At 42.8% G+C, this 24,662-nt stretch overlaps 1 protein-coding gene across 1 annotated transcript; it reads left to right on the top strand.

Moving 5' to 3' along the window:
- Positions 1-203: 203 nt before the first annotated feature.
- On the top strand, positions 204-24,205 carry LOC132394471 (uncharacterized). The gene is made up of 3 exons (XM_059970670.1): positions 204-240; positions 13,348-13,475; positions 19,550-24,205. Exons 2-3 carry the CDS (start codon positions 13,385-13,387, stop codon positions 23,239-23,241), a joined length of 3,783 nt encoding a protein of 1,260 aa, XP_059826653.1. The 5' UTR covers positions 204-240; positions 13,348-13,384; the 3' UTR covers positions 23,242-24,205.
- Positions 24,206-24,662: the final 457 nt, after the last annotated feature.

Here is a 24,662-nt window from a genome sequence, read left to right as displayed (position 1 = left end):
ACTTGAACAGTTCAGGCTGTTTTTCGCCTGTAAACATCGCCACTTACATTAATAACAACTCTAGGAGGGGTTTGAAAACACCTCGGCGCATCAGAGCTCCCAGCACGGGGGTTTCTAATCAGTACAGTGAGGTCCGGAGTCTGACCCACGGACAGACGGTGCAGCTGGCGTCTCCCGGCGAGGCCACTCGAACCATCGCTGCAACCCCTGGTCAGCTGCAGACGGACAGTCTCTCTACAGGTGAGTAAAAAGTTTGTTAGTCAGGCAAGTACTTCAAGTACTGAAGGACGATTGCATCAGTGCCATCAGCAAGTTACTCGATAGCGATGGAGCTGGATTATTGTGTATTATTGTTGTGTTGTCGCTTGGACTGGTTGCGTGCTGTTGTGCCGAGACGTCGGACAATCCAGGAAATGGAGGAGTGATCACCTTGGACATTTTTATTGGGCTTGCGAGCCCTTGTTGGACTTATTCACATAGAATACTGCAACTCCATTCATTGGGAAGACTGACGGCGGGGGAGCTGCATTTCCTCAATTCTGGTGAGGAATAGGGATAGGCTGCAGGGTCCCCTCAGATGCCGTGGCCTGTTGCCTTTGCCCAGGCGTGGAGAGCTGAGACATTGTAGGAAAAAGCAGAAGCCTCTACTGAATCCGTTGGAATCAAGCTGGGGTGGGTGCTGGTCCCTCCCAGCAGTGCTGCCATCTGGTGTTCGCTGTCTGGAAGGACAAGCTGGACCAGGACAATCTGCACTCTTGCCTCTCTGGATCTTTGGCTATCTTCATTTCCTTTGTGACTGTATTTTTTTTCTGGCGCTGTTACCGTGTGTGCTTTTTGTGCTATGTGCAGTGTGCTTTTGGTAACGTGCTTTCAATTTTGGCTCTGGAGGAATTCTCTTTCTTTTGGCTATATTCATGCATGGTTGCGTAATATTTAAACTAAATTGAACCTAACTTCTCAAGGTATAATAAAGCCATGGACACAGTTAAGTATGGACCTTAGGAGATAGGATTAATCGGGAGCAACCAAAATTACAAGACGTTAGGGAAGACCCAGCCTCATCGGTTACAGACGGACACCCGAGTGAAGCCTATTGCTTCTGAGTGAAGTATTGGGGTGTGTGTATGTGTGCGCGCGTGCACAGTAGTGTTGAGTGTTTCTGTAAGTCTCTACTTTTTGGTTTAAATTGATATTTCCAATTGTGTGTCAGTTGAAGAAACCAAACCGCCCCTTGTTCACGAAACGACTAAACGCTCAATAACAATCTGCTTTGCGCTATTTTATTGTAGTCAGTAATGTTAGATCAGACCACAGAGCGGTACAGCGCAGGAACAACCCATTCAGATCGGGTGTATGTGCCGACCAGGATGCCAATGGAAGCTAATCACATCTAAACTAAACATTTCGTGTATTACGAAGTGTACAATTTCTTTCTGAACGCGACTTAAATGATATGTGCCTGTGATGCTGAAGCAATAAAGTTTTAATTGAACCTGTTCATGCATGTTCTTGTGTGTGTGACAAACTTGATTTTGACTGTGATATTTGGTGCACTGTACGCCCCTCCCTTCCTTTTCCTAATTGTTCCTGTGCCAGTGTAGAGGCATTTTGAATCTTGCTGTGGTATTAATTTCTATCACTTTACCAACTAATAATGACAACCATGACATTGAGGAATTGGATGTTGGTCTTGTCTAATGAGTTCTTCTCGTTTTTTTTTGTTTTCTGGCTGCCTGTAAGCAGACAAATCTCATGGTTGTGCTATTTACATAGACTTTGATAATAAATGTGTTTTGAAATTCAAACTTGAGAAAAAGATTAAATATGAAGGTAAGCTAGCCAATAATATCAAAGAGAATAGAAAAAGTTTTTTCAAATATATAACGAGTAAAACTGAGATCGGAGTGCATATCGGACACTGTGCGGTTGCGCTGGTGAGCTGGGAATGGAGGATTAAAAATTGGCTGCAGAATTTAAATGGTATTTTGTATCAGTCTTTACAGTAGAAGACACCAGCAGAATGCTAGAAATGCAGAAGTGTCTGGGGGCAGAAGTGAGTGTCATTGCTATTAACTATGAAGGAGATGCTTGGGAAGCTGAAAGGTCTGAAGGTAGATACATTACCTGGACCAGATGGACTACACCCCAGTGTTCTGAAAGAGAAAACTGATGAGATTGTGTCTAGATTCTCAAAAGGTTGCTGAAGACAGGAAAATTGCAAATGTCACTCCACTCTTTAAGAAGGGAGGGTAGCTGAGTAAGGAAATCGTATGCCAAATAGCCTGAATTCAGTGATTGGAAAGATGTTGGTCTATCATTAAAGATGAGGTTTTTGGGTACTTGGAGTCAAATGATAAAATAGGCCAAAGTCAGTTTGTCTTTTATTTCAGATACATAGTGTAAAACAGAGGCGAGGTTGGATATCGGAGTACTGAAAAATGATACTAGAGAGGTAGTAATGGGTAACCATTACTGAATAAGTAATGGACAAGCTGAATAAGTATTTCGTTACAGTTTTCACTATGGAAGACATTAGCAGTATGGTGAAAGGTCCAGGTGTCATGAAGTGTGTGAATTTACTATTAGAAGAAAGAAGGTTCTTGAGAAACTGGAATGTCTGAAGGTAGATAGGTCACCTGGACCAGATGGGGTACACCCCAGGGTCCTGAAAGAGATGACTGAAGAAATGGTGGAGGCACTATTAATGATCTTTCAAGAATCAATGATCTTCATTCCAGAAGACTGGCAAATTGCAAATGTCATTCCACTCTTCAAGAAAGGAGAGAGGCAGAGAACATAAACTAAATAAGAGAAAATCTGCAGATGCTGGAAATCCAAACAACACACACAGAATGCTGGAGGAACTTTTTATGGAAAAATGTACAGTTGACAAAGGATCAGTGCCCAAAACATCGACTACTATTTTCCGTAGATGCTTCCTGGGCTGCTGAGTTGTCCAGCATTTTGTGTGATGAAAGTAAACTATCGGCCAGTTAGTATGACCTCAGTGGTTGGGAAGATGTTGGAGTCAAATATTAAGAATGAGGTGTCAGGAGACTTGGAGGCACATGATAAAATAGGCAATAGTCAGCATGGTTTCCTTAAGGGAAAATCTTGCCGGACATATCTGACTGAATTCTTTGAAGAAATAACAAGCAGGATGAACAAAGAAGGATCAGTGGATGTTGTGTACTTGGATTTTCAGAAGATCTTTGACAAGCTGCCACACATGAGGATGCTTATCAAGATATGAGCCCATGAGATTACCAAAAGATTCTAGCATGGGTAAAGCAGAGGCTGATTTGCAGGAGGCAATGCCTGGGAATAAAGGGAGCTTTTTTCTGTTTGGCTGCCAATGACTGGTGGTTTTCCACAGGGGTCTGTGTTAGGACTGATTCTTTTAATGTTATATGTCAACGATTTGCATGATGGAATTGATGGCTCTATTGCAAAGTTAACAAACAATATGAAGAGAGGTGGAGGGGCAGGTTGTTTTGAGGAAGTAGAGAGGCTATAGGAGGACATGCAGTCTCAGAAAATGGGCAAAGAAATGGCAGATGGAAGACAGTGCTGGAGAGTGTATGGTCATGCACTTTGGTAGAAGAAATAAAAGGGTTGACTATTTTCTAAATGGAGAGAAAATACAAAGAAACTGAGTTGCAAATGGACTTGGTAGTCCCTGTTCCGGATTCCCTAAAGGGTAATCTGCAGGTTGATTCTGTGGTGAGGAAGGCAAATCTGATGTTAACCATTCACTTCAAGAGGACTAGAATATAAAGGCAAGGATGTAAAGTTGATACGTTATAAAGCACTTGAGAGGCCTGGAAGTATTCTGAGCTGTGTTGGGCCCCTTATCTGAGAAAGGATGTGCAGAAACCTGAGAAGGTTCAAAGAAGGTTCATGAAAATGATTCCAGGATTGAATTTTACTAGCTTTTATTTACTAGAATGGGGGGTGAACTTATTGAAATCTATTGAATGGTGAAAGGCCTTGATAGAGTGGATGTGGAGAGAATATTTCCTATGAAGGGAGAGTCTAAGATCAGAGGACATGGCGTCAGAATTAAGCAGTGTCCTTTTACAATGGAGATGAGAAATTTCTTTAGCCAGAAAGTGGTGAATATGTGGAATTCTTTGCTACAGGCAGCTGTGGAGGCCATCTGTATGTACATTGAAGGCAGAGGTTGATAGATTTTGGATTGGGGAGCATGCCTTATGAGAATAGGTTGAGCGAACTAGGCCGTTTCTCCTTGGAGTGACAGAGGATGAGAGGCGACCTGATAGAGGTGCACAAGATAATGAGAGGCATTGATTGTGAGAGTAGTCAGAGGCTTTTCCACAGGGCTGAAATGGCTAGCACGAGAGGGCATAGTTTTAAGGTGCTTGGAAGTAGGTACAGAGGAGATTTCGGGGGTGTTTTTTTACGCAGAGAGTGGCGAGTGCGAGGAATGGGCTGCCAATGATGGTGGTGGAGGGGGAAACGATACGGTCTTTCAAGAGACTCTGGATCGCTACATGGAGCTGAGAGAAATAGAGGGCTATGGGTAAAGCCTAGGAATTTGTAAGGTAGGGGCATGTTCAGCGCAGCTTTGTGGGCCAAAGGGCCTGTATTGTGCTGCAGGTTTTCTGTGTTTCTGTGTTTCTATTGTCCAGGTCATAAAGGGATACAGGGAGAAGGTAGAAGATCATAATCAGAGTCAGAATCAGGTTTATTATCACCAGCATGTGTCATTACATTTGTTAGCTCAGCAGCAGCAGTACTATGCAATACATGATAATATGGAAAGAAAGAAATGTAAATGAATTACAGTAAGATATGTGTATATTAAATAATTAGAGTAAAAATAGTGCAAAACAGAAGTACTATGGGGGAAAAGATGAGGTATTGTTCGTGGGTTCAATGTTCATTAAGGAATCAGATAGCTCAGGGAAAGAAGCTGTTACTGAATCATTGAATGTGTGCTTCAGGATTCTCTACCTGCTTCCTTGTGGTAACAATGAAAAGTGGGCATGTTCTGGGTGATGGGGGTCCTTAATGATGGATGCCACCGTTCTGAGGCATCACTCCATGAAGATGTCTTGGATATTATGGAAGCTATTACCTAAGATGGAGCAGACAAATTTTACAAATTTCTGTAGCTTCTGTCAATCCGCTGCTCCTGTATCTTATGGTCTTATTGGCTCTCAGTCTATTAAGTTACAGGCAATAAATTCCTAGTCTACACAGGTTTTCCTTGTAACTTACACCTCCAAGTCCAGCCAACATACTGCTAAATCAGTTCTGTACCCTTACAAGGTTAATAACTTTTTTCCCATAGAAGGACAACCAAAACTGTACACAGTAGCCCAGTGCAGACTTAGCAAATTATTCTGTAACTGCAAAATAACTTCCCAAGTCCTGTACCTGGTGCCCTGTCTGATGAGGCTGATGCACCATCAATAACTCGGAGACGTGAGGTGAGATATAGGCTTTTATTCGCTGGAAAAGAGCAGTCAGCAGCAAGAAATCACCATACGACATCCTGGAGACTGAGGGAGGAGCAGTGCCTCCAATCGCCTTTATACAGGGGTCTGTGGGAGGAGCCACAGGAGCAGTCAGCGGTGGGGGGGGGGGGGTGCATGTCCAGACAGGTATATGTAGTTCACCACAGAGGCCAGTAGGCAAAATACATTCTTCACCACCCAAATGACCTGTGACACTGATTTCAGTCACTGATACACTTGTACTCCACCGACCCACTGATCCATAACACTACCACTACGAACAGCGTAATCAGTCATAGTGTAAGTCCTTTCCTGGTGTGCACTCCCAAAACACAATACTTCACATTAAACTGGATTGATATCCATTTGCCAAACCTCAACCCTTCAGTCTTGAACTGATCAAGATTCCTTGTAATTTTACATAGGCTTCTACACAACCTACCTTAGTCTCATTACAGATTAACCATGACTTGTAAACTTTCATCCAAAAATACATAAACAAACTAGAAAGGCCCCAGCACTGACCCCTGTGACATGAAATTTGATGCAGGCCTTCATTCTGAGAAATAACCATCTTCCTAACTCTAAGCCAATTGACCATTTCTCCCCAGTCAAGCATAACTTCCCATGCACAAAGCCAGGGAGACTCCTCCTAATGAGACTGTCAATCCAAATGTTGTCAGATCCTGTCCTTCAGAATTCCCTCCATAACATCCCCTCTACTCATATCGGACTGACAGGTCTGTAGTTCCCTCGCTTGTCTTTGCCAACTTAAATGATGGGACAACAGTGAGTACCAGTCTTTGGGAACTTCACCTATGGCTACTGATAAAGAAAACATTACCATACGGCCCCCTTCAGTGTCTTTATCCGGCCTCCTACAACATCGGAGATTCTCTTTGTCAGACTCTGGGGATTTATCCACCTTAAAGCACTGTAGGGCTGCCAATACCTCCTCCTGATAATATGAATTTTCTCCAATACATCTCCATTGTTTCCCTTAACTCTTACGAAACCATGACAATTTCCTCGGTGAACAATGAGGAGGTATATTAAAACTCCCACCTGCGGCTCCCTCCCTAGTCACCATTTTAAATAATGAGCATGAAGTAACAAGTTAGAAGAGTCTTGAAATGAGTGTAGTGATCCCCTTTTGTTCAAGGTCCCGATGGTTGAGGGGTAGTAACTGTTGTTGAACCTGGTGGTGTGAGTCCTGAGGCACCTGTCCCTTCTGCCTGATGACAGCAGTGAGGAAAGCGCATGGCCTGGGTGGTGAGGATCTCTGATGATGGACGACGCTTTTTGACGGATTCTTATGGCTATTGAACTTCTTGGGACTTTCCTCAGCCTTCCTAACCAGATGCATTTCATAACTTCTCTTTGCTTTCCTGATACCCTCCAGAATATTCTTAATTTTTTTATATAGTCTTCACTATTGTAATCATTTTTATAATCAATATACGTTGATTAAGAGAAATTTCTTCTCTAAGGTCATAGTGAACATGTTCAGTTCTATTGTGTGAAAGTAATTAAAGATAAATCATTCAATATATTCAAGAAGCAGCGGAATATTGTTTATATCCAATGGAATCAAGAGACAAAAGAAGAACGCTCTCTCCAAACAGCCAATCATGATGTATTACATTTCCTCATCACTTGTTACCAGGAGGAATATAGTCTCCCTGTCTTTGCTGTTTTCCACCGCTTGCTTGATAATTCAGTCGCCCTCTACAGGATAGACAAGAGACTGCAGATGCTGGAATCTGAAGCAACACACAAAATGAATCAATAATCAGTTTTATTATCACTGACATTGGTAATGAAATTCATTGTTTTTCAGCATTAGAATGATAATAAATGATAGTAACTAATTAATGCAAAAAGGAATAGTGGATTGTGTTCATGGATTGATGGATTGTTCAGAAATCTGAAGGAAGAGTGGAAGAATCTATTCCTGAAACATTGAATGTGGTTCCTCAGGCTCTGTACTTCCTCTCCACTAGTAGCAATGAGAAGAGGGTACGAAACCGTTGTTGACGGTCCTTAATGTTGGATGTCACTGCCTTGAGACACCAACTTAATACACACAAAATTCTGGAGGAACTGTGCCAGTCAGAACATCTACAGAGAGGAAGGAAGAACCAACATTTCAGGTTGACAGCATGTTCTCGATGGTGTGGCATATTCTGTCCATGATAGCCTCTCACGATCCTGAGCACTGGGGCCTCCACACCAAATGGTGATGGAACCAGGCAGAATGCCCTCCATCTGTAGAAATTTGCAAGTCTTTGGTGATGGACCAAATCTCCTTCAACTCCTAGTGAAGTGGAGCCCCTGGTATTTCATCAATGTATTAGGCACAGGATAAATCCTCTCCCATGTGAGTGGAGAGTCAGTGAGATTGTATCGGCTGTAGACCTGTATTAGAATCAGAATCAGGTTTATTTCACTGGCATGTTGTGAAATTTGTTGTTTTGCACAGCAGTACAGTTCAATCGGAGCAGCAATACTGGCAGTAGCAAACCGCAGCAGGTCCAGGTCCTTGCTCAGGCAGGAGATATTCTAGCCATGACCAACCTCTCAAAGCACTTCATTACAGCAGTAGTCTTTGAGGCAGCTCACCCGACTCTTATTGGGCACAAGTATGATCGATGCCATTTGAGCCAAGTGAGAACATCCGACTGCAACAGGGACAGGTTGAAGATGTTCTTGATCACTCCAGCCAGTTGGTCGGCACAGCTTTCCAGTATCCTGTCAGGTACACTGTTGTGTTCACCCTTCTGAGGATTCATCCTCTTGAAGGATGTCCCCATGTTGTCCTCTGATCAGAGATCATAGTTTTGCCAAATGCTTGGGGATTTGCACGGTTAAAGATATATTCTCCTTTTCAAAGCAATCATAAAAGGCCTTGATCAGATCAGGGTTTGAAGCTGACACTTGTGATGACAGGCTTTGTCTTATAAGAAGTAACGGCATTCAGACCCTGCTGCAGCTGTTGTGTGTCCGATTGTGTATCTAATCACATGAAATTGCGTTTCACTCTCATGGTGGCCTTCCATACATCATGTGTGGACTTCTTCATGATGTCTGGCCCATCGGTCTTGGACACCACAGATCTGCTGCAGGGTAAACTCTGAATCTCCTGGTTCATCAATGGCTTCTAGTTTGGCAAGACTCATTATGTTCTCAAAAATACACACTCATCCACACAAGTCTTGATGAAGTCAGTGAAAGCTGTGGCTGTTATTCAGATCCAAAGTTGAATCCGGGAATATGGTTGAGTCGATCGGTTCAAAGCAGTCCTCTCAGTGTTCTCTGCCTCCCTTGACTATACCTTTGTGGCCCTTCAGTTTTTCTCTGTGTCGAGTCTCAGAGGCTGATGGGTGACCTGATAGCAGTGTGTTGTGCTATGGGTGGTACAGATAGTCAGAGTCTTTTTCCGGAGTGTCAAATACTGGAGGACATCAGTGTAGGGAACAGCGGGATGTGGACAATGTGCAGACTGATTGGATTTTTATAACTTTGTTTTATATTCAGCACAGATGTGCTGTTCCTGTGGTATACTGTCATACAGTATGTTCTACATCATCACCACAACATCAAATCAAAGTGTTTTTGGGAAGCTTTATTTCTGTCACAAATTACAAAACTGGTCACTGAGTTCAGACCTGCTTTCTGGAGGAAATGTGCACAAATATGGGGCAACATGTTCAAGGACAAGGGAAGAAAGTGAGTGTGGAGAAAGGGTGGCAGTTTGCAAGGATGATGATCACCCAGTCGCACTTTCATCCACGGTGATGAAGTGTTTTGAGAGGTTAGTGATGAAACATACCAACTCCTGCCTGAGAAGTTCTCTGATTTGCCTACCAGTGTAACAGGTTCACAGTAGATGCTATCTCATTGGCTCCTCACGCATCCCTAGAACATCTGGACACCAAAGATGCATACATCATGATGTTTTTTCTCAACTACAGTTCAGCATTCAATAACATCATCCCCTTGAAGCTAATCAAGAAGCTCCAAGACCTTGGCCTGAATAGTACCTCGTGCAATTGGATTGTTGATTTCCTCATTTGCAGATCCTGGTCAGTTCAGGTTGGCAACAGCATCTCCTCCACTGTCTCCATCAGCACAGGAGCACCTGTTTTAGCCCCTTGCTTCCCTTACTTTACACTTATGACTGCATGGCTAAGCACAGCTCGAATGCCAGATTCAAGTTCACTATGCCTTCATTCCTTCTACAAAACTGCTTGACCATACACTTCCCTGTACTGTATTCCATCTGCCAGTTCTTTGTCCATTCACATAATCTGCTCAAGTCCTCTGTTTCCTCAACCCTACCTGCCCCTTCACTCATAGTTTTATTGTCTGCAAACGTGGCCACAAAAACTTACTGAGTTCCATAAAACCAACATCTACTTCCCCTCTCACATTAACTTTCTTGGTCACATCATCGGAAAATGCACTTGTCAGACATGACCTCCCGTGCACTAAGCCACGCTGACAATGCCTACTCATCCCCTGTCTTTACAGATGTCTCATTTCTCAGTATCCTCTGCAGTAAATTCCCTTTCACAGATTTCAATGTTCTGGACTAGAATTCACAAGGTTTTCTTTGCCACTCTTGTTAAATAAGCAGAATATTCATCATCCTCCTGCAGTGTTCCTGGCTAAACCTGGTCAGGCCAAGGAACTGAAATCCTGTGTAAAATTATTCAGCCCCGACCCCCCAACCCTTTGTTCACAAGAATGAGGATTTTAATCAACTTAACTGAAAATTTTTATTTCTAGATCACATGCTCCTTTTTTCATAGTACAGCCCCCAAAACAGAAAAATATTTAAACACATAAAACAAAAAATCAAAAACTGAAATGTCAGCAGTTCAGAAGTATTCATCCCCCTTTGCTCAGTACTCAGTTGGACCACCTCTCACAGCTGTTCCAGCAACAACACACACAAAATGCTGGTGGAACACAGCAGGCCAGGCAGCATCTATAAGGAGAAGCACTGTCGACGTTTCGGGCCGAGACCCTTCTCCTTATTGATGCTGCCTGGCCTGCTGTGTTCCACCAGCATTTTGTGTGTGTTGAATTTCCAGCATCTGCAGATTTCCTCGTGTTTGCTCTTTAAATTCACTATTACAGCAGCAATCTGTTTGGAAAAGTCTCTTTTTGCTTTTTGCAAAATGTAATGGAGCAAAATTTCTCCATTCCTCCTGGCCAATTTGCTGAAGCTGAGCCAGGTTAGTTGATCAGTGGCAGTGTGCAGTGGTCTCGCGGTCTTGCCAGAGATTATTAATCAGGCTAAGGTCCAGACTCTGACTGGGCCACTCAAGGACATCAATTATCTTATTTAAAGCCATTCCATGGATGCTCTGGCAGTTTGCTTTTGGTCATTGCCCTGCTGAAAAACAAATTTCCTCCCCGGTTTAAGCTTTCTGCAGAGGCTAACAGGTTTTGATTCCAGGATCTCTGTGTACTTAGCAGCATTCAGCATTCTATCAATCTTGGCCAGATTTCCAGTCTCTGCTGCTGAAAAACATGGCCATAGCATGTTGCACAATTTACTCCACTCATACCATGTAGTGTTGAGGTGAAAATCTTCCACTTTAGTCTCAGCTGACCACAAGACCTTCTTTCACATCTGTACAGTACTTTCTAAGTGACACAAATTTTTACCGGGTAAGATTATGCTTTTTGCATTAGCCAGGGTTGCTTCCCTGCCCCCTTCCATAAATACCCTTTTTGTGCAAGGCCTTAGAGATAGTGGAACCATGAACTTTATCTCCATTTGCAGCCACTGACTTCTGCAGCTCACTCAGAATGACTGTTGGGATCACGGTGGCCTCTCTTACAAGTGCCATTTTTCTCTGGTGACGAGGTTTAGAAGGGTGGCCTGACCTGGGCAGTGTGGCTATGGTTTCATATTCTTCCACTTTTCCACAATGAACTGCACTGAGCTCTGACTATGTTCAGTGTCTTTGAGATGGACTTGTACCATTCCCCATGTTGGAGCTTCTCTATTATCATTTCCCTGACTTGTCTTGAGTATTCTTTTGTCATCAATTTGGTTTAGTCTGCCGAAAATCTACCTTACTTTTGGAGTGGACCTTACAGAGAGAGAGGGTATTTACTGTTATGAATTAATGAAAATAGCACATCCTCCAATTTTTTACATCAACAGATTGGCTGAGTTGGTAAGGTAATACACAGTATTGGACCTGAAGAAAGTTAGCATACTAATTATAGTACAAAGAGAATTAATACTTCTTCAGCCTCAAAATTTTGGATTTTAGTTCTTCGTAAATTGTTCACAAGTTTCTTTTAAGACCATAAGATATAGGAGCAGAAGTTGGTTATTTGGCCTATCGAATCAGCTCTACTATTCAATCAAGGGCTGTTCCAATTTTTCCTGCCATCCCCTCTCCCCTGCCTTCACCCCATTCCCTTTGATGCCCTGACTAATCAAGAGCCTATCTATCTCTGCGCTAAATACACCCAATGAATTGTCCTCCACAGCTGCTCGTGGCTATAAATTCCACAGATTTACCACTGTCTGACTAAAGTAATTTCTGAGCATCTCTCTTCAGTGGAATGCACTGCCTCGGAAGACGGTGGAGGCCAATTCTCTGGATGCTTTCAAGAAGGAGCTGGATAGATATCTGATGGATAGGGGAATCAAGGGATATGGGGACAAGGCAGGGACTGGGTATTGATAGTGAATGATCAGCCATGATCTCAGAATGGCGGTGCAGACTCGAGGGGCCGAATGGTCTACTTCTGCACCTATTGTCTATTGTCTATTGTCTATAAATGGAATCCTGTAATCCAAAAGTCGTGTCCTCTTCTGCTAGTCTCCCCTACCATGGCAAATAACTTCGACATATCTAGTCTGTTTAGGCTTTTTAACATTCACAATATTTCTATGAGATCCCCCCTCATTCTCCTGAACTCCAAGGAATACAGCCCAAGAGCTACCAGACATTCCTCATACAGTAACCTTTTCAGTCCTGGACATGATGCACAATGCTTTGTAGATTAACTCAAAAATCCTACTTCAACATATTTTAATTTGAGAAAATTAAACAGTAAAAGGGGAAAATATTTTTGGGGGCTGAATACTTTTACAAGGCACTGTATCTCAAAACTCGTACCGTGTAAGGTATTCAGCATCTCCTATACTGTAATGTCACGATCCACAAGACATCCACTTTACAGTTCCTAGCTTCAGCATTGTGGCTCCAACCCCCAGATCCCAGCTCTGTCCACACACAGGACCACCGGTACACACTCCGGGCTGGGCTCCTAATGTACACTCTGTCCTCATTTTTGGTCCACACTCCAGACCTGGCGTCTGCCCATGTACCCCGTGTGCAACCACAGTAAAATTAGGACAGCCTCACAAGTAGACACCTTGTAGATAGCAAAGATTTTGCAAAGTAATGAGCCAGTCAGATGTCACCCAACTTGTATTTTAAACACAGCAGTATCAGAGTTTTAGCGTATGAGGACCCAGCTGGTGGCGTAGTGGCATCAGCGTTGGACTGCGGGGCGAGAGTTTCCCGAGTTTGAATCCAGCCGGCTCCCCTGCACGCTTTCTGTGCTGGGTGACCTCTCGGCAGAAAGTAACGGCAAAGCACTGCTGTGACTTGCCTCGTACGCGATTTCCCACTATGTCAGAGCGGCGTGGGAGGAAGTCGTCTGCTAACCGGAAAAATTCCGGATGCGACGTACCTTTCCTTAGCGTATGAGGTCCTGAAATTGTCCTCATAATTCACCTGTAAACAGGAGCATATTCAATACATTGCATTATGTGTGTCAACTGAATTCAGCTTTTTAAATTTTGTTACATCTTCTGTTTCAGGTCACAGGTGATTACCGAGTTTCCAGCTCTCAGTGCAATGATGTGTGAAGTCATGAAAATGACTGCTCTGGGCCGTCCTTTCCAGCTAGGAACGCTGTACGACTGCCGGTCGGACACTCTCATCCCAGGTATTGGAAGGTCATCATATGAAACAGACATGGTCAATACAGTGTGGTAGATCCAGTTTACAAAGCACAAGATGATGATAAGAACTCTGCAAGTTTCAAAGTAGTTATGTAGTTATGCAAATGGCTATGGATGCTCTGGGAATAAGACTGATCTCAATGTCATAAGGTAACACCTGGCAAGGTCAATTGGGAGCAGCTACCTGCAGCAAAGGCTCCATTAGACAAGTGGGAGTCATTCTAAAGGGAAATATCAGAACTCAGGGCCAATGTGTTCTCAAAGGAGGAAAGGTAAGTCCAAGGAATCTTGGATGTTAGGGTCTGTCCATGAAGCCAGAGCACATAGTCTTAAATTTATTCCTCATCTGAATTCACCAAGAAGAAGCACATATTTCCAATATATTAGATACTGTGATGGTGAAATTCTATTCTATTCTATTAGTATGCCTAAATGCCCAGAGTCTGGGAAGGTATCCCATAGGCAGGCAGGAAGGAGATTGCTGGAATCCAGACAGAGATTGTTAACTATTTGCTGGCCATGGGTGAGGTGTGAGTCCAGACAGGTCAGGCAACACCTGGGGAATTTGAAACAGGGAATGTTTCAACTAGAGATCATTTGTCAAAAATTAAAGAGAGAAAATATTTCAGTAGCAGGGAAGGTGGGGAAATTATGGAACGCAGAAGGGGAAGATTTCCAATGGGGTGAGAAATAATGAACAAATGTGGCTGTTAGATGCATATGACACTGGAAGGGTCTGTCTCCTGTGCTCCATGCAGTTCAAGTTCAAACACCGATACAACCTCCAGGGCAGATTCCCATGACCTATCAACTGCTGCTTGAATGACCTTCCTTTCATCATGAGGTCAGAAGTGTGAATGTTCACCAATATTTCTACAATTTGGATTCTATTTGCAACACGATGATAAGTGACATTCACACCACAGAGGTTTGTAACGGGGATCTTGTTTGGGATCAGGCTGGTGAGCAGTTGTGGTCTCAGTTGGCTGAGGGGCAATTAGGGATGTTCTGGTAGGTAACTGATCTAAACCAGTAAATTAACTAGTTCTGTTGGTCCAGAATGTTATACATTCATTCTAAATGGATACAATTCTCTGTCACAAAATGATTGTGAGTCTCAAAGGTTGTGTTGTCTGCCTGGTGCCCTGGTTCAGAACATCTCATCTGACCTGCAGAGGAACTTGAAATGGAAGAGGAAAGATCCAGTTGTTGTGGTCCTTGTGGAAACAAAGTAAGATGTTCTGTTGAAGGAATTTAAGCAGCTAGTGACGAAATTAAAAGGTAGAACCAACAAGGTAATGATCTCTGGATGGTTTACTGTGCCACATGCAATTTGACACAGGGTAAATAGATCAGCTCAAAGATTGATAAGGGAGGAATGGGCTTGAATTTGTGGAACATTGGCCCCATCTTGGGAAAACAAGGAGGTGTTCTGGTGGGCTGGGCTCCACCTAAATTATGCTGGGTCCTAGCAAATCACATAACTCGGGCTGTGGAAAGGTCTGTAAAATAAATAATTAACAGCTTGGAAAAGACCAGGGGAAGTTACAGAAGTCTCCAGAATTAGAAATTGGCTGTTATTATGTTGTAGACATCACTGATTCGAGGCTGGAAGATCATAGCTGGGAATTTAACATCCGAGAATCCATGGGATATTGAAAGGACAGATACAGTGTCTATGAGAAGTATTTACCCACCTTGGAAGTTTTCATGTTTTATTGTTTTACAACACTGAATCACAATGGATATAATTTGGCTTTTTTGACACTGGTCAACAAAAAAAGAGTCTTTCATGTCAAAGTGAAAACAGATCTCTACAAAGTGACCTAAATTATTTACAAATTATAAAACACAAAATAATTGATTGCATAACTACTCACTGCCTTTAACATGGCACACCAAATCATCACTGGGGCAGCCAACTGGTTTTGGAAATCACAAAATTACTTAAGGAGTCCTAGCTATATATGAACCTCTGTGCAGTCAAGGTGTTTCAATTGATTGTAGTAGAAATATACCTGTATCTGGAAGGTCCAACTGCTGTTGAATCAGTATCCTAGCAAAAACTAAACCATGATGACAAAAGAACACGCCACGCATCTCTGCAAAAAGGTTAATGAAAAGCACCAGTCAGGAGATGGATACAAGAACATTTTTAAGTCACTGAATTTCCCATGGAAATCAACAAAATATGGAAAGAAAATGGCCCAGTTGTAAATCTGCCTAGAGCAGGCCATCTTCAAAAACTGACTAACCACACAAGAAGGGGATGAGAGAGGAAACTACCAAGACACCAATGACAACTCTGGAGGAGCTACAAGTTTCAGTGGCTGAGATGGGAGAGATTGTGCATACAACAACTGTTGTACGGGTGCTACACCAGTTGCAGCATCCTTACGGGGAGGAAGCCTCTGTTGAAAATAACGCATGAAATATTGGCTGGAGTTTGCCAGAAGGCATGTGGGAGACTCTGAAGTCAGCTGGAAGAAGATTCTATGGTCAGATGAAAGCAAGGTTGAGCTTTTTGGACATCAGTCTGAAACTATGTTTAGCATAAGACAAAGACTGCACGTAATCAAAAACACACCATCCCTAACATGAAGCATGGTATTGGCTGCATCGTGCCGTGGGGATGCTTCATTGCAGAGGCACTGAAAGGCTTGTGAAGGTACAGAGTAAAATGAGTGCAGCAAAATACAGGGAAATGCTGGAGGAAAGCCTGATGCAGTCTATAAGAGAACTGCGACTTGAAAGAAGATAATGACCCCGAGCATAAAGCCAAAGTTACACAGGGATGGCTTCAAAACAACAACGTTAATGTCCTGGAGTGGTCAAATCAGAGTCCAGACCTCAACCCAATTAAGAATTTGTGGCTGGACTTGAAAAAGGCTGTTCACTCACAATCCCCATGCAATCTGACTGAGCTTGGGCAGTTTTATAAAGAAGAATGGGGAAACGTTGCAGTGTCCATATGCGCAAAGCTCAATAGGGTCCTATCCACATCGATGAAAGCACATCTATTAAATACTGACCTGAATGGGGTGAATACCTATGCAATCAATTATTTGGGGTTTTATATTTGTAAAAATCCTTTTTTACTTTGACATGAAAGAGTCTGTTTCTGTTGATCAGTATCAAATGAGCAAAATTGAATCCACTCTGATTCAATGTTGTAAAACAAAGAAACATGAAAACTTCCGTCAGGGTGTGGGAAGGGTTGTGTGGTCGATACTTTTTATTGGCACTCTATGTGGGCAGAAGTGGTGAGTGTCTCTGTTGGTCAAAAATCAAATTTAATCCTGAGAAAGAAATGATCAGAAGATGTGGAAACCCTGGCGAGTAGAGAAAAGAAACTGTGAGCATAAAAAGACCCTGATGGGTGTTATATACTGGCCTCTGAACTGTAGCCAGGATGTGGGGAACAAATGACCATGGGAGTTGGAAAAGACATGTAAAAAGGCCATTATGATGATAATGTGATTTTCAATATGCAGAGAGATGGGGAAAATCAGGTTGGTGCTGGACCAAGAGAAAGACATTTAGAATGCATATGAGACAGCTTCCAAGCCCAGAAGGGAAAAGATAATTCTGGATTAGAGATTGTGTAATGAAACAAATTTGATTGGGGAACTTAATGGGAAGGTTAGGAGGTGGTGATCATAATACGATAGAATAGACCCTCAGTTTGAGAGGGAGAAGCTAAAATCAAATATATCAATATTAAAGGGGAGTAGAGTGGTATAGGAGAGGAGCTAGTCAAAGTTGATTGAAAGGGCACTTGAGCAAAAACGACACCAGAGCAGAAATTGCTCGAGTTTCTTGAAGTAACTCGGAAGGTGCAGGATAGGATCATCCTCAAAAAGAAGCAAGGCTGAGAAGGGAAGTCAGAGACAGCATAGAAGAGATGATACAATATACAGTGGGAAGCTTCTAAAAACCAATAGAAGTCACCTAAAAGAGCAATAAGGAGAGAAGATAAAATACGAAGGTAAGATAGCCAACAATACAAAAGAGGACACCAGAAGTTGTTTTACAGATATATCAACAGAAAATAGAGGCAAGAGTGGTATGGGACTATTGGAAAATTATGCTGGTCAGGGAGTAATGGGGGACGAACAAATGGTGGAGAAATTTTGGTCAGTATCTTGGTCAGTTCTTCACTGTGGAAGACACCAGCAGTCTGCCAGCAATTTGAGAGTGTCATGTGACAGAAGTGACTTTAGTCGCTACTGTAAGGAATAGGTGCTTGGGAATGTGAAAGGTCTGAAGGTAGATAAGTCACCGGGATTCACTAGATTCTGGAATGCATTGGGAGGTCTGAAAAATTGCAAACAACTCCACTCTTTAAGAAGGGAGGGAAGCAAAAGACTGAAAATTATTGGCCAGTTAGACTGACTACAGACTACCGTGGTTGGCAAGATGTTGGAGTCCATCTATAAGGATGAGGTTTCAAGGAACTTGAAGGCACATGATAAAATAGTCAAAGACAGCATGGTTTTCTTAATGGAATATCATCAACAGCAAAAAATCCATTGGAATTATTTGAGGAAATAACAGGAAGGGTAGACAATTGAGAGTCAGTGAAACACACACAAAATGCCAGAGGAACTCAGCAAGCTAGGCAGCAGCTATGGAAAAGAGTACAGTCGACGTTTCGGGCTAAGACCCTTCAGCAGACCCGAAATATCAACTGTAGGTCCTGCTGAAGGGTCTCAGCCCAGAACGTAGACTGTACTCTTTTCAGTAGATGCTGCCTGGCCTGCTGAGTTTCTCCAGTATTTTATGTGTGCAGCTTGAATCTCCAGCATCTGCAGATTTTCTTTTGTTTGTGATTAGAATCAGTGGATGTTGTTTACTTGGAATTTCAGAACTCCCTTGATAAGTTGCTGCACAAGAGGCTGTTAAATAACGAGAGAGCCCATGGTATTATTGGAAAGGTAATAGCATGGACATAAGACTGACTGGCAGGCAAAAGGAAAAGAATGGGAATAAAGGGGTTTCCGGTGACTCGTGGTGCTCTCAGTGACCAGTGTTGGGTCAATCTCTTTTCAGGTTATTCTGTATGTCAATGATCTAGATGGTGGAATTGATTACTTTCTGGCCAAGTTTGCTAATCAGTGGAGTTCAGAAAGCAGGAGTCTGCAGCAGGACATGGACAGCCGAAGACAATGAACAAAGAAGTGGCGTATGCAATATAGTGTAAGGAAGTGTATGTTCATGCATTTGAGTGGAAGGAATAAAGGCATAGACTGGTTTCTAATTGTGGGGCAAATTCAGAAATCAGAGGTAAAAAAGAAAAATGGGTATCCTACTGCACGGTTCTCTAAAGGTTAACTTTCAGGTGAAGTCAATAGTAAGGAAGGCAAATGCAAAATTAACTCATTTCGAGAGAACGATATAAAAGCAAGGGTGTAATTCTGAGGTTTAGAAGGCATTAGTCAAACTGTACTTGGAATATTATGAGCAGTTTTGGCTGCCTTCTGGGAAAGGATGCACTGGTACCAGAAAAGTGTCCCGAGAAATTTAACTAGAATTATTCTGAATGAAAGGGTTAATGTCTGAGGAGCATTTCATGGCTATATGCCTATTTGCTGGAGGTTACATGGATGAGGATCAATCTCATAACAACACTTAATGCTGAGATGAAATGAACTTGGTGAGGATATTTCCAATAGTGGGAGACACAGCGACCAGAGGCCAAGTCTCAGAATATAAGCATGTTCCTTTTGAACAATGGTGAGGAGGACTTTTTTAAGCCACAGTTTGGTGAATCTGTGGAACTCATTGCCACAGATAGCAGTGGAGGCCACGCTGGGTATATTAGAAACAGAGATTGATAGGATTTTGATTAGTCAGGCTGTGAAAGATTATGGAAAGAATGCATGGGGTTGGTTTGGATAATAAATCAGCCATGATCAAATAGAGGAGCAGAGTTGATGAATTTCCTAATTGTTCTCCTATGTCTTATGGCCAAAATACAGCTTTTACAGGAAATCACTCCATGGTAATTTACACATTTGAACTTACTTTGACTGTTTCCTGTTGCTTTATTCCACAGGCATCACCTTGTGGGATTCACAGACACTCCAGAACAACCTCAGTAGTCGGGATCGGCCCAGCACTGAGTTTCACATCATCACGTCGGACTCCATGGAGAAGAAAGCTGCCGCACTCAATGTGTCGGAATCACTGAAAGCAGGTCTGCTGAGTGGGGCAGTGGAGGTGAAAGGATCAGCAAAATATCTCACTGACACAAAGGGATCAAAACGACAGGCACGAGTTACCCTTCAGTACAAAACAACGACCAGATTTGAAAAACTGACAATGAGTCACTTGGGGAAGCTGAACATCAGTGACCCGAGTGTGTTTGACGAGGGGTCGGCAACCCATGTGGTTACAGCAGTGCTGTATGGGGCCCAGGCTTTCTTTGTGTTTGATCAAATGGTCTCTCCAGCAGAGAAACTGCAGGATGTCCAGCGTAATATGGGAGCAATGATTGAACAACTCCCTGAGTTTGCAGTTCAGGGGGAAGACTCACTGAAAATGACGGAGGGACAGAAGTCTAATGCTGAGAAATTTAGCTGCACCTTTTATGGGGATTTCTCACTGAAGAACAATCCCACCACATTCCAAGATGCCATCAGTACCTATGCAACCCTCCCAAGCTTACTGGGATCAGGTGGGGAGAACTCAGTGCCTGTGAGAGTCACACTTTATCCTCTCAGTAAACTAAACTCAAAAGCTGCTCAGGTGGTGAGGGAGATAAGTGTGGGTTTGATCAGTCACTGCCAGCGTGTCCTGGAACAGCTCAGTGAGGCAGTGATGAGATGCAATGATATGCTGAAAGACAGAGTCTCCATTCAGTTTCCCGAGATTGGAGATGGGACAAAACAATTCCGAGAGATGTGCTTGGAATACAAACGGGTTTTCCAGGGGACTTTAGCAAGAGTTTTGCCATCTATCCGGAGAGGTAAAGAGAAGCAAGGTTTACTGGCAGATATACTGAAGAACAGGGAACTGTCACCATTCAGTCAGCAGTCACTGGCCACATGGTTGGATGACAAGAAACAGGAGATGAAGGCCGTGGGACATTACCTCAGGATGTTTGAAGATATACCTTCGGTGAAATCAAAGAGAGAGTTGGATGATGAACTGATGGATCCAACAATAGACTATGTGGTCTGCTTCACATTTACATCAGTGCATCAGGATGATCTCTATCTGTCAGAGGCAAAGAACTACCTCCAATCCCTCACAGCTCAGGAAATGCAGTCACCAACTCCTGGAACTGGAGCCTGTGCGACACAACACAGCAAGCAGTGGTTTTGCCATCGGTCTGTTTCCCGAAAAATGGAGGAAATTTCTCAATTATTTATGGACTTTTCCACAGCCAACAAAGCAGATGGGAAAATAAAATTTCTTCTTGCATCTGTGAAGGATGACAGCCAAACCGGAGCAGCTATTTACCTGTATCGGGGAGGGTCTTTGGAGAACCCATGCTTTCAACCCCTATCACAGCCAAAGAGACCAATAGTTCGTCAAACATCACATGACAGTGTGACACTGCAGTTACATCCACCCAGATATGGTGCCGGTGAGATTGTGGGTTACAAGGTAGAGTACCAAGGCCCCCAGCAGGAGGGATGGACATCTGTGGTTACACCTGATAAATCCCAGTCCTTCACAATATCTGGGTTGCAGCCACACAAGGAGTATCATTTCCAATACAGAGCTGTGTCTAAGGTAGGTGTCAGCAAGGCCAGTGACAGCTGTCGGTACATCACTCGTCCTACAAGTTCACCTGGTCAACTGGCCTTCCAATATTGTTCACCAATTGCCACTCTGACTTGGGACATTCCAAAACAGATTGGAGATGGTGTTAAAATAGTTCAGTACAAAATTGAATACAATGAAGAGACAGCAGTTGGGTCCAAAACGGAGTGTGGATTATGGAAGGAAGTGAAGACAAATGATACACAATGTCACTATCAGCTGAAGGGATTGAAACCAAAGAAAAAATACAGAGTCCGAGTGTCTGCTGACTGTGGGGAATCAGGTTGCAGTGCAGCAAGTGATGAGCTTTTAATAGAAACAGTAAATGCATCAAACAGAATAGCCCAGAGACTTTTGAGAGAATCTCCATTGATATCCAAAGGAAACCCTTCCATTTACAAGCTCAACCTAAAGGCGAAGATATTTGATGGTACGAAACATCTTGTGAAATTCTCCTTTGGAAAACCCAATACAAAACACAAAATGACGACCATTATGGTTCTGGGAGCAACAGGGTCAGGAAAGACGACCCTCATCAATGGGATGATCAACTACATCTTGGGCGTGAAATGGGAAGACGACTTCAGATACAAGTTAATACATGAAGAGACAGGAAAATCCCAGGCTGAAAGTCAGACATCCTCCATCACTGCCTATGAACTCCACCATCAAGTAGGATTTAAAATTGATTACTCTCTGACTATCATTGATACACCAGGATTTGGAGACTCCAGGGGAATAAGCCGAGATCAATTAATCACCAAACACATCAGAGAGTTTTTCAGCTCCCCACAGGGTGTTGATCAAATTGATGCTGTGTGTTTTGTTGTTCAAGCCTCTTTGGCTCACCTGACTCACACACAGAAATATATTTTTGATTCAATTCTTTCTGTTTTTGGCAAAGATATTGCAGAGAACATTCAGATATTGGTGACATTTGCAGATGGACAGAGTTCCCCTGTTCTGGAGGCTTTGAAGGTAGCTGGGGTACCATGTCCCAAAGATAAAAATGGTATGCCAGTTTATTTCAAGTTTAACAATTCAGTTGTATTTGCCCAGTGTCCGGCCTCTGGAAAAGCTGCTGATAAGTGTACTTCTGATGACAGCAAAGAAGAGCACGATGATAATTTTGAAAAGGTGTTCTGGAAGATGGGAGAAAACAGTATGAAGAAATTCTTTAATGCTCTGAACAAAATGGAAACAAAAAGTTTATCTTTGACCAGAGAGGTTTTGAAGGAACGTAAACAGTTGGAGACTGCAGTGGAGGAGTTGAAAAGTATGATCCAACTAGGCCTGGCAAAACTGGAGGAACTCAGGAAAACACAACAGGCTCTGAACCAACTCTGGAAGCTGGAAGCAAATAAAGACTTTGAGAATGAGATTGAAATTACAGTTCCTGTTCAGGAAGATATCAGCGGGACTGGTCACTTTGCGCTCAACTGTCAGAAATGTCACTTCACCTGTCACTATCCCTGTCCGATTCTAAATGATGATGGAAAATCTGGGTGTGCAGCACTGGACAGGAATGGGAACTGCACCGTCTGTCCCAAAAAATGTGTCTGGAGTGTTCATTTCAACCAGAAATACAGGTTTGTAACCAAGGAGAAGAGAACATACGATGAGCTGAAAAATAAATATGAGACAGCCTATGGTGAGAAGATGACTCAGCAAAAAATCATGGAGAGTCTTGAGCAAGAGTTTGTTGTGGTTCAGAATCCAGTGCTGGAATGTATTGAACAATTATCACTGAGCATTAAAAGACTTGAAGAGATAGCTCTGAGACCAAATCCATTATCCACCCCAGCTGACATTGAGCTCCTAATTCAGTCTGAGAAAGAAGAGGCCAAGCCTGGGTTTCTGGACAGAATTCAGGCATGGAGGGAGGTCAAGGAGCGGGCAGAGTTAATAGAGAAAGTTACCAATGTGAATATGTCATCAGAGGAACAGAAGCAAAATCCAACAGAGTCAAAAAAATAATTGGAAACTGGATTAAAAAAAGCATTTTTCTCATTCTTAATTTGGCTCTCTGACGATAAATAACTGGAAGATATTGCAGGCATTTCCAAATGGGAAGCAAATATTTCACCCAGCTGATAAACAATCTGCTGATTCTAATTCACCCTCCATCTTCTCCACCATCTGCCCAGTGTGTTTAAGACCACATCTTATATTAAAAATTGTAGATGTAGTAAGATTGATTAATGGACTGTCTGTGCAAGCTCAGACCTATTTGCTGGGAAGAGAGCATCTCGATCCAGGAGAAATATTTTGGATCACCAGAGACTAAAATTCAAGGAAATTGAACATACCTGGCAAATACTGATCAGGGTATGCAAAATGAGGTGAGTGTGTCCAAAAGGGAATGGGAATGGTGATGAGGTGAGAGAGGAGGAGCAGAGAGCTGTGTAACAGGTAAGGTGAGAAAGAGAATGTGGTGAATCAGAGGGAGCAAAGAAGAGGAACAGTGGGAACAGCGAGTGCAAGAGATGGGGTGTAGAGTGGAAGAGAAGCAACAGGGAAAAGGGCAAAGTAATGGAAAATGTGGGAAAGTGGCATACATTGAAGAGTTGGGGAGAGGAAGTGAAGACATGGAGAATGGGAAACATGATGAAAATGTCAATCAACTTCTTCCATATCCCTTCTGGAACAAGGTGAAATTTTCCCCTGCAGTGTGAACTTTAGGTTGTAGTTGTTCAATCACGTAATAAAATGTTTACTAACGTCAGTACAACCTCTGTGGTTCTTGCTTCCACACAGAGAAAACTAATAATGTGGTTATTTCTCTGAATTCATACCATAAATGCAAATGATTAAAAGTGAACACAATACAGCTGTGAAAACTGCGGCCACTTCTTACAATCTCCAGAAGAAACACGGCTTTGTAAAATAGACATATAATAACCAGGATGGTTTGATACAAAGAAGCAGAAAGAGATTCCATTCGGTAAGAATACAAGGAACAAGAATGTAAATTTATGTCAGTGTAATGGAACATGAGGACAATCGTCACAAGTTCCAGTAACGACAGCTCACAGCCAGGTACAGGGCCCGGCAGAGGGAGCGGGAGAAGTCCAGAGTCTGGCAAGAGTGGGGAGGGGGTGGGGGGGTGGAGCAATGGAAAAGGGGAATTCTTATTCTGACATCCCCTTTCTTTCCCGTCCTGATGTAGGGTCTTGGCCCAATAAAGTTCGGTGTTTACTCTTTTCATGGATGCTGCCTTCCCTGCAGAGTTTCTCCAGTCTTTTGTTTCTCTTGCGTTAATTATCACTGATATTTTTTTCTTTTAAATTATATCTGAGATTGCTCATATTCCCTCAGCAAACCTTACCTCAGCCTGTCGGTGGGATTAGTGCCCACTTGGACCACAACAGCTGGATCATTCCCTTCCATTACCAAGT

This window comes from Hypanus sabinus, chromosome 5 (genome assembly GCF_030144855.1).
Source record: "Hypanus sabinus isolate sHypSab1 chromosome 5, sHypSab1.hap1, whole genome shotgun sequence".
Taxonomy (NCBI): domain Eukaryota; kingdom Metazoa; phylum Chordata; class Chondrichthyes; order Myliobatiformes; family Dasyatidae; genus Hypanus; species Hypanus sabinus.
The sequence above is the reverse complement of the archived record's forward strand: the minus strand, read 5'-3'. Positions and strand labels throughout refer to the sequence as shown.